Consider the following 13,947-nt stretch of genomic DNA (forward strand, 5'->3'; position numbering starts at 1 on the left):
TAGAAACAGGCAAGATGGAGCCATCCAAGATGTTGGAAATGTTTTAAATATTGACCTACATATTATTTTTACAGGTATATACACAAAAAATATATCAGATTTTACACTTAAAACTTGTGCACTTTACTGTCTATAAGCTACATATTTTTTAAAGTACACAAAAAAGATTTCCATTATTGGAAGATATTACTGATTTCTCTATTTTTTTACTTATTTATTTTTTTTCTGATTTAATTTTTTTGTCATTTATTTATTTAGTATAAGTTTCAGGTGTACAAAACAATGTAATAGACATTTACAACCCTTGTAGATGCCTCACCACTGCAGTGTACATCTCTTACTTTTTTTGAGAGATCAACCATGCACATAAAATAATTCTGATTGTATTTTATCAAGACTCTCTATGTGTTTGCAGTGGGTTTTTTCAGATTAACCTGTCTACCATAATGTTGAAATGTATAAGTTGCATGCCACCTTTCTAATTCTGATGCTGTTTTTGGAGACGTCAGTAAAGTATTGCTTAAATATTCCAGTTGGACTTTTTTTTTTTTAAGTTCAGGCTTTGTCTCTGCTGTGCTGTGGAGATATAAGGGAAAGTGTGAATTCCCCCATGAGAGGAGCTTTAGTGGTAGAAATAGTGCTGTAGAGGGCAATGTGGATGGCTGTAGTGATTACTCTGACTTCCCAGATGTAATCAGTTAAGATGAGGTCATACTGGATTTAACGTGGGCCCTTCTTATGACTGGTGTGCTTATAGGAAGAGAAGGAGAGACACAGAAGGGAGAACATTGCTATCGACTGAATAATGTCCTCCCCAAACCTATGTGTACAAACCCTACCCCTCAATGTGATGGTATTTGGAGATAGGGCCCTTGGGAGATCATTAGGTTTAGATGAGGTCATGAGGGTGGGACCTTCATGGGATTAGTGCCCTTAAGGAACAGGCACCAAGCACGCTATACCATGGGAGGACACAGTGAGATTCCTAAGCCAGGAAGAGATCTCTCACCACAACCTGACCATGCTGGCACTGACCTCAGACTTCTAGCCTCCAGAATTATGAGAAATTAAACTTCTGTTGTTTAAGCCACCCAGTCTACTGTATTTTGTTATGGCAGCCCAAGCTGACTAATTCAGCACCATGTAATGACAGAGGCAGAGAATGGAGTGATGCAGCTGCAAGCCAAGGAATGCCAATGACTGAAGGCCACCACCAGAAGCTAGGAAAAGGTAGGGAAGGAGTCTACCCAGAGTCTCAGGGGGAGCATGGCACTGCTGACACCTTATTTTGGATTTAAAGCCTCCAAAACTATGAGAGAGTACATTTCTGTTTTAAACCACCTGGTTTGTCATTCTTTGTCAGCAGCATAGGAAACTAATACAAGGGTCATTGCAAGGTTGGTGGAAGAAGGTTGGGAATAGGCAGGAGATGACTCAGGGTCTTTCTTTGCCTTATCTCAAGTCACAGACTGTGGTTAGGAGCCCATGGAACCTGATGGTTAGTCAGAAATGAAGATAAATCCACTCCAAAATTATTACGTAAGTTATGGGCAGGAATTCGATTCTCCAAAGGTCACTTTAGATCTAACATTTTAAGACTCTATCTGTTGTATAAAACAAAGTGTATCTTGGTCTTATTATTCCAAAATTCCTGCCAAAAATTGGGTTGTGATTTTCTTGCCCGAAGTATTTCATTTAACAATCTATGTAGTAAGTGGGGAATAGTTGTGAGCCAGGAAGCATCCAAAGATTAGAAGTCTTACTGAAAGACTCAAGACAAATCAGAGAATGGAGGAAAAATAGTCCTTTCTACTTTTCACTTTAAAATCAGGGGAAGATTTAAAGCATCAGGCATTGCAGTACCTCTCAAGTCAAGGATATGCATGTATTTATAATATTTTTCAGGGATCAGGAGGAGAATGCACATAAAGCCTTTGAAAATGTGTGTGAATAAACACCTATGTGAACATATGGCAGGGGAGTGTAATCCTGTTCAACACTTGCTGTGCTTGGCAGAAGCCAAGAGCTAGAATGCCTGCTCACTTAGTTCTTCCCACCTCCTCAGATGTGAGTCTTAGCAGGTGGGAGATCTGGTGCATGCTTCCTGAAGCATACCAAAACAATATTGGGACCTGAGTACAGAGTATATGTAGCTCTGTTTGGCCTCTGTCCTTGATGACCAACTTTAGAACAAGTGCAGCTTTAGGAACTGAAATGCCTGTGGCCCACAATCTCCACCCAGAAACTGGGAAGGCTCTTAGGCACATGCTGTTTCTTTTGCACTGGATACTCTTCATCTCATTGCTGGCTCATCCTTCTGGTTGCAGCTTATATATCACCTGCTCAGAAAAGGTGCACTGATCACCATGTTCTTACTGTCAGAGTTTTGTACATTTGTAGTAATCTACTCTATTTTGTTTATCACCATTGTTTTTATTTATCATCACTGTCCTTCTAACCAGATTGTATTCTTTGTTCACTGTAGTTTTCCTGGAGCCTGTAGAATGCCTGTCACATAGTAGACATTTGATAAATATTGAGTAATTGGAAGTCCAGTGTCCTTCTACCTGAAAAATTGCTGTGCCTTATAGTTCATTCTCGAAAAAAAGAGAGTAATATGGTGAAGAGGTCTTTAAAATTTTCCCACAGATCTCTCATTTTCAAAGAGCCCCTTCCCATTAAAAAAGAGAGAGAGAGAGAGAGAGAGAGAGAGAGAGGGAGAGGGAGAGGGGGAAAGAGGGAGGAAAAGAGGGAGGGAGACAATTCACTGGAAAATGAGCAAAGGATACAAAGAGGCAATTCACAGAAGAAATTCAAGTAGCCAATACAAAAGATGCTCATTTAGATTAGTANGACTAGTTTCATTCTTGCTGCCTTTGTGTCTTTATCCTTAACTTTTGCCCTTTTTTATTTACAGTGAAAAATTTTTATATTTATAATTAGCCAGCTGGACTCAGTTTAGATGATATCACTTTTGTTGGCAACATCCAAAGCATCATAGTCAGGAGCCAGTCGAACCTTCTTTCTATCAGGCCTGATCAGGTTGTTGACTTTGGCCATGTCGATGTCATAGAGCTTTTTCGCAGCCTGTTTTACCGGGTGCTTGTTGGTCTTGACATCCACAATGAACACACGTGTATTGTTGTTTTCTGTCTTCTTCATGGCTGACTCAGTAGTCACAGGAACTTGATGATGGCGCAGTGGGCAAGCTTGTTTCTCCTGGGAGCACTGTACCAAGGATATTTGGGCTGCCTTTGGAGCTGCAGTGGCTTGGGCCTTCAGAAGGTGGGTGACGTGCGTATCTTTTTTTGTGTGGCTGTGGACACCTTTCAGCACTGCTTTACTTTGCCTTCAAAGCCTTTGCTTTGGCTTCAGCTTTGGGAGGGGCAGGGGCTTCCTTCTTCACTGTCAGCATCATCTTCGTGAAAAGGAACTTTTGCCATTTTAATTACAAGATGTCATGGTGTGGGTCTCTTTGGGTTCATCTTGTTTGGAACTCTCTGTACTTCTTGGACCTGGATGACTGTTCCCTTCCCCAGATTAGGAAAGTTTTAAGGCATTATTTCTTCAAATATTCTTTCTGCCCCTTTCTCTCTTCTTTCTAGGATCCCTATAACGTAATATTGGGGCACTTGATGTTATCCCAGAGATCTCTTATACTATCCTAATTTTTTAAAATTCTTTTTTCATTTTGCTATTCTGATTGGATAATTTCCACTATTCTGTCTTCCAGTTTGCTAGTCCATTCTTCTATATTAACTTCTGTCGATTCTTTCTTATGTGTTATTTCCATTGTTGTATTCTTCATCTCCCATTGGTTCTTTATTACATTTCCTATCTCTTTGTTGAAGTGCTGAGTTTATGTATTCTACTTTCAAGTTTGTTGAGCATCCTTTGACCATTTCTTTGAATTCTTTATCAGGCAAATTATTTATCTCCATTTTATTAGGGTTTTTCTCCACTTATTTCTTGTTCCTTCATTTGAGGCATAGTCTCTGTCTCTCTAGTTTGTTTGACTTTCTGGGTTTGTTCCTATAGGTTGGATGGAATTGCTATCTCTCCCAGTCTTGAAAAGGTGGTGTCTATGTAGACTGGTGTTGAATAGTTTTGACAGGCTAGTTGTAGTCAGGGTGGACAGGCATGGTGTCTGGTGTATTTGCCTGGGCTGAAGGAGTAGGTTCCAGGTGGGGCAGCCTGGTATAAATAGGGCTGGTCAGTTGCTTGCCCTGGCATGCCCTGTTGCTTGAATTGTCTATTGTCGGAGTAGAGTCTGGGCAGGGCTGCTGTGCATGCTTGCATCTCACTGCCCTACTAGCTCTGCCCTTTCTCTAGTGGGGCAGTCTTGTGTGCATGCACAGCTGCACTTTGCTAGTTCTGCACCCTCTTTAAGTGGGGCAGCCTATGTACACACATAGCAATGCCCCACTCACTCCACAGGAGGCAGCCATGCATGTGGGTACTACAAAGTTTTGCTAGCTTATAATGGAACATATAATGGATATCTACATTCTAACATTCCTGTCTTATCTTCTTTCTTATATACTCATGTCTTAGTTTCTTTCCAAGCCATTTTGTATAATTCATAAATATGATATTCATAGATATTATATTTTTTCTTTCTGCAGTTATTTGTAATCTGCAGTTTGATTTATTCATTGAGGTTTATTCAGTGACTACACTTTTTATTTCCATTATTGTATTTTTCAATTATTTAATTATTTTTCAAGTTTACCTGGCCATTTTTAATGGTCTCTTGTTCCTTTCAAGTATCTCCTTTATTTCTGTGAACATTTTAAGCTTAGCTTATTTTTATTCTGCATTTGAGAATTCTAATATCTGAAGTACTTTNCGCCGACTCATGGCAGCCCAGCTCCAGGTCGAGCTGTTGTTCACCATCTTAGCCGTAGAGGGCGCAGCATCACTGGCCTGCATGTGGGATCCGAACTGGGGCCCTGCTGCTCAGAGCTGGGAGCCCCAAGCCAACTCTTAATCAACGTGCCACTCGGCCGGCCCACTTTTGAGTTTTTAGTCAAAGAGAATGTGGTGTTAACTATGTTGCTTGTTTACCCGAGAATTATTTCATAGTCTGAATGCAGTACTAGTGTTTTCTGGAATAACATTCCTATAGGTGGGAACTGTAGATGGGAAATGGACAAGGCTTTTGATCCCTCATGACATCTACTAATCAGTTAAAAAGCAGAGGAATGGGAAAACGAAATGATGGATCAAATGGACAGTACCTTCACCATCTGTTCCTTCTTTAACCACTTTCAGCCATCTAGGGAAAATGGTCTTTTTCCCCTTTAACTAAAGTTTTTACTGAAGGGGAATATCTACCCATAAAAGTATATAAATTTTCAATGTGCCTATTTTATCACAAAGTCAACACATCACCCACATCAAGAAACAGAATTGCCACATCCCAGAAATCTGCCCTAGTTCCTTCAGGGTCACCACTTCCACCATCTTCCCCAAATGTAATCTCTATGATAACTTCTAAAATCATAGGTTAGTTTTGCCTCTTTGAATGTTATTCAAATAGAATCATATAGCATGTAGTGTGTTGGGTATAGTTTCATTTAAAATTATATTTTTGAGGTTCATCTCGTGTGTGTAGCAGCAGTTTGTTCATTTTCATTACTGTGTAGTGTTACATTGTAAACATGCCATGGTTTTCCAGCTTTCAGCAATTGCAAATAATATTATGAATATTCTTGTATATGACAGGTTTACATAGATTCAAATTTCTGTGAAGGGTGGAATTTCTGGGTATTGAGTTCAGTTTTGATAGGTGCTGACAGTTTTCTAAAGTGGTTGTACCAATTTACACACTCTTCAGCAGCATATGGCAGTCGTAGACGTCCACATTCTTACTAAGATTGATGTTATAACTTTTTAATTTTAGCAATTCTGGTGGGTGTATAGATAGCTCTGTGGTTTTAATTTGCATTTCTCCAATGACCAGTGAGGCTGAGATCCTTATCATATGTTTATCAGCCACTTTTTTGAAGCCTTTGTTCAAATCTTCTGCCCATTTTTCTATTGGGTTGCTGTGTGTCTTTTTCTTATTGAAGTATAGGAGTTCTTTATATATTGTAGATATAAGTCCTTTGTCCAAAATATGTATTACAAATATTTTCTCCCAGTCTGTGTCTTTCCTTTTGGGGGGAAGAAGGGATATTTAAAAAATAATTTTCCGGGCTGGCCGAGTGGCGCGATGGTTAAGAACTGGCTTGGGACGCCAGAGGGCCCCGGTTCGGATCCCACATATGAGGGCCAGTGACACTGCCNCTTTCACCTGTTGATGGACATTTGGATTTCCAGTTCTTGTTATTACAAATAAAGATGCTATGAATATTCATGTACAAGTCCTTATAAGGACATATGTTTTTTTCTCCCTTGGGTATATAGCTAGTATTGCAATGGCATGAGATAGGTGTATATTTGGCATATTAAGAAACTGCTAAAATGTTTTCAAAGTGGTTGTACCATTTTACATTTCCACAAGAGATGGGAATATGGGGTTGAGGCACTAAAGGAGTGGGCTCTTCACCATCATGAGGTGAAGTAATGACAGCAGAGAGAGTCCATTTTAGTCACAGATTCTTCTGAGAACCTGATTAAGGTCATGGTTCATGTGGAGTGTAGGAGAACACACACATACACGCACGCACGCACGCACGCACGCCAGGTAGGGATCATTCACATTGGAAATGGCAATGGTCTGAATAAAAGCTGTGACACTTAGGATGGAAAGACGAGGACTGGAGTTTAAACATAATTGAAAAGTTACAATGGTTGGGTCCTGGTAAGAGGGAGACAGAAGAGGATGCCCAGGTTTTACTGACTAGGTAATGGTGTTGATAACAGAGCGGAGGAGTAGGTCTGGTGGTTGCTGCCTGTGAGGTGCCTACAGGACACAGGGTGAAGCTGTTCTGAAAGTGGTTGTAAATGTACCTTTTCTGGGTAGAGATACAGACTTCCAGCACAACAACACATAGGTGTAGGAGAAGTTATCAGGAGCAGCTGTAATCACCAGCTGTAGTCAATAAATTTCTGCCTTCCAAATGAATCACTTCCACACCTCACGAAAACACACCTAATTCTCTGCCTCCCTCTAGAACGCCCCACCCAGAATATGCGCAATTGCGTAATCTGACAGAACTCCGCCCAACCCGGTTCTGCGCATGCGTAGCACCCTAACTGCGGCCGCTCCCTTCTCCGGGCGACTGTACTCGTTTGCTCTCACCGGCCCCGCCCCGGCGGCTGCCCGTGACCTGCCTGGGAGCAGGGAACGGAAAGCCGGAAGGGGCAACACGAGTTCAGTAAGCCATGGGGCTGTTTGGGAAAACCCAGGAGAAGCCGCCCAAAGAGCTGGTAAGAGCTACGGCGGCGGCAAAGGTGTGGGTGGATTTGCGTGGGACGTAGTACAGTTGGTAAAGCGACTGGACACTCTTGCCCCTCCCACACCTACCCCCAGCTGGCCAGGTATCGCGGATCCCCATTTCCGGGGCCTCCCACTCGACCGAGGGGCCGGGGAAAGAGTCTCTAAGGAGACGGCTATGGCGAAAGAGAGCCCAGGTACCTCAGCACTCCGTAAGGGAGCCGAGGGCTGGAGTAAGTTCCTCAGCTTCGGCTCAAGGCGCGGAGGCGGCAACGAAGCCCTCGTCCCTGGAAACCCCTCCGCGCGTTGGTATGTCCCGCCCGGAACCTTTCCCTGGCGCAGGACCCGCCTCCTTACGCCCGCCTACCGGCTGACCCACTGCTGTCCAGAACGTGGTCCGGGTTTCGGTGGCGTGGAGGTCCCTCCAGGCCCCGGCCGCCGCTTCCCCACCCATCCTGCTGTATTGAGAGGGAGGCTCTGTTGTCTCTTTCCCCTGCTCTATGGCATTATGTTGACCCCAGACACAATTATAGCAGGACCCGACTTGGAAGAATGATACCGAAGATGACAACTGGCTTCGAATTCTGATCTGCGTGTTAACTAAGATAATGTGTAGGGGTTAAGAGTGCCCTGCAGACTCAGTCTGCCAGAGTTTGAATCCTGGTTCCCCACATATCAGCCTTGTGATGTAGGGAAAGTTCATTTCTCTGTGCCCTAGTCTTGTCTGTGAAGTAGGAATGATAATAGTATCACTTCAGAGACATTGAGATGGAAGGATGTAGTTTTAGCTAGTAGTGCTAGTTAGGGTTAATTCTTTATGAATCTTACAACTTTGCTATCCAAGTGCAGACCAACAGCATCATTGTCACCTGGGAGCTTGTTAGAAAACTCAGGTCCTGCCCAAGACCTAATGAGTCATATTCTGACAAGATCCCTACAATTTTTTATTTGATAAGTAATCTCACCTATTTAACTCTGGCAGGCATATTTTTAAAATCAGTGTTGTGCATCATGAAGTTGCTGCCGCAGTGTGTGTTAATTTTGATTATATTTGCTAATCATGGGTCATAGAACAGTAGGTACTCAATAATTAGTTCCCTCAGGTAACTTACTCAATTTTACTCCCTGGTAAAATTGTGGAGCTTAAATGAGGAAAGAGTGTGTGACATTACTTTGCAAATGTAGAGCATGATATAAATGCACATTTTGTGGCATGTATGTATTCTAAGATGCTTGTTATTGTAGAAGTGTGTTTTTGATCTTAGGGAAAGATTACTTTCTGGTGTTTGGTCTTAGCTTTGCCACTCATAAAATGAGATAAGATTCTGGGAAAAAGGTCTCATTACTATTTAAACTGTACTATATGTATTACTTGTATAACACTTAGAGTATTTTTAAATGATATATGTAATTGCTAAGAACATGATGAGGAAACCTACCTGGGAAAGTAAATTAACATCAGAAAATCACAAGATGGTTGCATGAGATTGTTTTTTTAAATATGCCTGCCAGAGGGATATTATAGAGGTGAAATAGACAGCCAAGGAACGTATCACCTAGCACGTAAGATAAGCATTTCAAGAGCAAGTCTGGATTGGGTACCACATATATAGTTATAGGAATTCAGAGGTCGGAGTGATCACCCCTAGACTGGGGTATTCAGAAATTATTTAACCCTCCACTCTCATGTTTTCCATACACTTCTTGTCTGTGAATTGGTTCTTAACTATTTTGTGGGATTTTTAGTATGTATGAGATCATTTACTTAAGCCGGTGCTGGAGATACCCTGCCCAAGATTGTCTTCAAGTTCCCTTTCTCAGTACTCCAAGCGTCCTTTTCAGTCCTGTTCAAATTTGTTCGAAGAGTGTCTGTAAGTGTCTGTACTTGCGTTAGGTTCAGCTTCTACCAAGCTCTCTTTATACCTTGTGATGTATGACCAAGGAAAGGGTTTTGTCATCTGCCACAATTATTTAACATTGAGTTCGTAGTTCCAGAAAGTGCCAATTAAAGCAGGGATGAGAAATACTTTTTTCTCTGTATTGCTGCTGACACACAAATACTGTTTTAGGAGCCATATATGAATAAGAAGACAATGTCTGGCATTTTAGTTTTAGTTAGCTTTTTTTTTTTTTTTAAGAGGGAAAAGGAGAAATGTTTAATGTTCAATTTTGTAAAAGAAGCAAAGTGAAAGGAAATTAAAACAAAATGAGCCAATGGTGTCAGAGAGAGAAGAAAAATTAGAGAAAGGAGAAAATTGACTAAATGCTATAGTCTGAGTTAGGGTAAATATATAGTATGCTTTCCATGGGGGGTGCTGGAAAATGAGGGCATGTGGGTCCTGCTCCCAGCACAGGATAAGCAGGGGCCACATGCAGCCATGCCACAGCAGCATGATTGTCATTTAGGCCATAAGTCAGGTAACAAGTTGGGTCAAGCAAGTAAGATGTATTATGGGTGGTGTTCCCAGAACTCTGGTATCGTATGCAGCACAGAGTAGGTGCTAAATAAATATTGAGTGGTGAATGAGTATCAATAAGATTAAGGAAGGCTTAAAGTCAAACAGTCCTATCATGAGCAGTGTTTCAAAGGATACTCCAGGGAAATATTAACTATATAAGAAGCCTTACAGACGAAAGTCTTTGCTCCCAGGCATCTCAGACTCTTTGATGAAGACATGTTACTGATGAAGCTTGTTCTATCTTAAAGTGTCCAAGTCAAGACTAGATTGGGCCTACTGAGGATGAGGGAGCCTTGTAATCCATTTAGAAACCAGGAGATTCTACTGGAAACAGATTCTTCTCTTGGAATTGAGATTCTGTTGGAAAGTTGTACTTAGGGACTTCCTGTTTAGCCCTTGAGTAGAGTGGTCACTTTCCATGGCATCAGAATTCTGAAATCATATGATTAACTTATAACTTAGACTGGGTCATGACTCATGGTTGTGGGGTGCGATCAGAAAAGGGAAGAAAATGAGAAGAAATATTGAAAACCACAAACATTCAGATATTTTGGTGTGCATTGTATTGGACACCAGGTTTACAAAAATAAGGCACTGGATGACAACTTCGAAGAATACCAAGTTTACTGGGGGAGACTGACATGAACAAATGCTTATATTGTAGGGAGAATAACAGCAATAATATAAGTATGTACAATATTTGTGATGTCACAGTGGAGGGAGTGATAAACTGTTCAAAGTGGGGAAGGGGACCTGGTTAGGGAGATTGTCTGGGTCTTGTCACAAGAAGCATTAGCCAGGTGGATGGGTTAGTATAGGATTAGGAAAGTGGGGGTGGGGGTGGGGGAGGAGGCAGTCGAAGCAAAGTAAACTGAATATTTGAGGTGTGGAAGTGTACAACATAGGTTAGAGGAACCAGAGAAAAGTTCAGAGTGGTTGGAAGAAGAAATAGTGTTATATCTGAGAGGATGCAGGAGGAGTGATGGCAGTAGTAAGATGTAAAATTGGAGAGGTAGGTAAACGGCAGATTTCCAAGGCCTATGTGTCATGCCTACTAAGGATGGGGAGCATTCAGAGTAGTGGTTTGGAGTGAGAATTGGAGGGAAGAGACTTAGGTATGGAAGTCAGTGACCCAGGAAGCATAGCCACATATTTTTGGTAATAGGCACCAGGGCTTTGGAGGTGGACTGACTGGTGGATTGTGGAAATCTGGGCCACGTGACCACCGTCCTTCACATGGACACAGAGCCAGCTAGTTGTTCCTTGGCCAGAAGCAGGAAAGGCTCTGGTAGCTTGTATTTCAGCATGTAGTGGTTGGATCACATCCAGGGGTGCCCATTCATCTATTGAGGCAGTTTCCCCATTTGCAGTGTTTTACAACTCTGGCAGTTTTCTTGTGTCCTAAGACCTGCACCAACTGCAGAGGACCCTTGGATGACGTGGCTGTGGGTGTACTCTGATTCTCATTGTGAATTGCTACAACCAGAAAAAAGCCCTACTTTATGCTTTATTAAACTCAAGTGCTGAGAAACATTGTTAATGTAAGTAAATGGTAATGGAAGTTTTGTTAAGTCAGTGTCACTCAGTTCTTTTGCCATATGCCAAAAAGCACATGGTGCTTTAATGTAAAATTTAGTTTTAATGATTTATCAGTTGACAACTCAGATTTTCCTTCAATTTTTTTGAAACTGAAGAATTGAAAAACACTTTATACTTGTATAAGAATTTAGTAGTCATTAGAGTCAGTCATTCACCACTTTCTCTACACCTATACTATTGGGTTGTCAGAAAAGTCATGACGTATTTTGTCTATGTTTTTCGTTGCAAAAATGCATCATGACTTTTCCAACAACCCAATAGTATTTCCAATTGTCCTTATGTTTAGTGCTTCAGAGATTTTGCCCCTCAGGGAACCATGGTAATAAGAGACAGATCAGTTGTGAAATGAAAAAAACATTATTGTTAAAGGGGAGAAGAGAAAGGTAAAAGCATGACACAGGCAGAGCAGTTTTTGAAATAATTATCTGTAGAAGTTGGAAATCTTCTGATGCCCTTAAAACCTATCTATATCTGTGCACCTACTGAAAAATCTTTATGTACCTTCAGGGTACTGAACTCTGTCTGAGGTCTTACGTAAAGTGCTTTTTCCTGCCTACCCTCAGATAAGAATCTTTGAATAGCTTGGGACTTCTATGTACTATGATTAAATAGATTTAAAAAATAGAATTTGGCCCTAAAGCTTTGTTTTGAAAATGGCTTTATTTATTTTGTGTCTGCATTGTGTCTGGAATAAACGTAGAATTAATATAAAATTCTTTGAAATTTGGTGAATTAGGAGTGTTGGCTACTCTTATAATTCCTTTTCTGAAATTTTCCCAGGTCAATGAATGGTCATTGAAGATAAGAAAGGAAATGAGAGTTATTGACAGGCAAATAAGAGGTAAATTATCATTTTATGTCTCCTGTTCCTCAATCTCTTGGTGTATTTTGCATTAGTTCATAAAAATGAACTGCATCTCTACATAGGGTGCCCAAAAAATGTATACATATTTTAACAAAGGAAAAACTGTATTAAAATTGTAATACTTAGTATACACCGATAACAAAAGATGAATACAAGTCATGGGTATACATTTTTTGTCACCCCTGGTATTTTGTAAGACATAGTTGATTCTTATATTAGTTATAATTGTTCTAATTATTTTGCTTTCTAATCATTATAAGAAAAAGAAGACATAATGAACTCAAACTTTGTATTTTGTAAGAACTAAATCTTTCCTCTGGAATGGAATTCAGCCATTCAAGGGGGAGAGGCCATGATCATTCATTTCTGATTCCCTAGAGCCCAGGTTAGTACTGGAAACAAAGCAGGTGCGCTCACATACTATGGTAGACAGAATAATGGCCTCCCAAAGATTTCCATATCCTAATCCCAGAACCTGTAAATATGTTTCCTTACACAGCAAAAAGCACTTTGCAGATGTGATTAAATTAAGGATCTTAAGATGGGGAGATTATGCCAGGTTATCTGGACAGGCCCACAGTAATCACTAAGGTCCTTACAAGGGGGAGGCAATATGTTGAGGGAAAGAGAGAAAAGGAGATGTGACCATGGAACCAGATGTTGGAGTGATGTGCTCTGAAAATGGAGAAAGAGGCCACAAGCCAATGAATACCTTTAGAAGCTAGAAAAGACAAGGAAATGGATTCTTCTCTGAAGCCTCCAGAAGAAACACAGCCCTTCCAATACCTTGATTTTAGACTTCTGACCACCAGAATTGTAAAAGAATAAATTTATGTTGTTTTAAGCCATTGAAAAGGAAGAACTAAAGAAACCTCTTCCTATTTATAAAGAAATGATTTTTTGGAGTTAAAATGAACTGTGTCTAAGTAAGGAATGCAATTCCATTTTCACTACTCTAATTGTCTATCTTAGCATGACTGTAAATTGAGGAAAATATATTTATAAGTAAAGCTGATTGTTGTTGAGTACCACTTAAAATTAAGATGATTTGCAAATAGGTAATAATGTTTTAAACTTTTATGAATTTTAACACTTTCATGATTGGAGAAAAATTAGTACCATAAAGATATACCAATATCATTTCTTTAAAAAAATAATTGGAGATGGGAACTCCATTCCCAGTCACGATGGAGTAATGGTTTTGGACTTGCACTCCCATCATAAAACAAGAAAACACTGGACAAAAACGTGTTTTCAAACATTGGACAACTGGCAATGTAAGATTTTGATCACTGATAGAAGGGAAACAAAGGGAGAAAGCCCTAATATGTCCCTGATTTTCTGCCTGCAGAAACTTTCTGGATTGTAGTACATGGAAGGGGATTCAAAGCAAAGTATGCTGGTCTCAGTGAGTTGGAGAAACAGAGATCAGGGTTCAGGGAGGCTGCAGTGGCCAGAATTTGTGGGGCAGAGTATCACAGAGAAGAGCATGCCCAGAAAAAGAGCTCCAAATATCTACATCCAGGGCTGGCCAAGTGGCATGATGGTTAAGAACTGGCTTGGGACGCCAGAGGGCCCCGGTTCGGATCCCACATATGAGGGCCAGTGACACTGCCCTCTACAGCTAAGATGCTGAACAA

The 13,947-nt window shown here is 40.7% G+C and overlaps 1 protein-coding gene across 3 annotated transcripts in view; it reads left to right on the forward strand.

Annotated features, from left to right (window-relative positions):
• The window catches only part of LOC109375924 (E3 ubiquitin-protein ligase RNF103), an 84,212-nt gene that overhangs the window by 46,016 nt on the left and 24,249 nt on the right, over positions 1-13,947 (forward strand). Inside the window, exons 1-2 of one of the 3 annotated variants that reach the window (XM_019631500.1) lie at positions 7,186-7,377; positions 12,223-12,283. In XM_019631500.1, the coding sequence (XP_019487045.1) occupies positions 7,333-7,377; positions 12,223-12,283 (106 nt within the window). In that variant the 5' untranslated portion in view covers positions 7,186-7,332. Of the gene's footprint in view, positions 1-7,185; positions 7,378-7,557; positions 7,694-12,222; positions 12,284-13,947 lie in introns of those variants that run through there. The other 2 variants (XM_019631501.1, XM_019631502.1) reach the window with 2 other exon arrangements.

Source organism: Hipposideros armiger, unplaced genomic scaffold, assembly GCF_001890085.2.
Source record: "Hipposideros armiger isolate ML-2016 unplaced genomic scaffold, ASM189008v1 scaffold_1003, whole genome shotgun sequence".
NCBI classification, from domain to species: domain Eukaryota; kingdom Metazoa; phylum Chordata; class Mammalia; order Chiroptera; family Hipposideridae; genus Hipposideros; species Hipposideros armiger.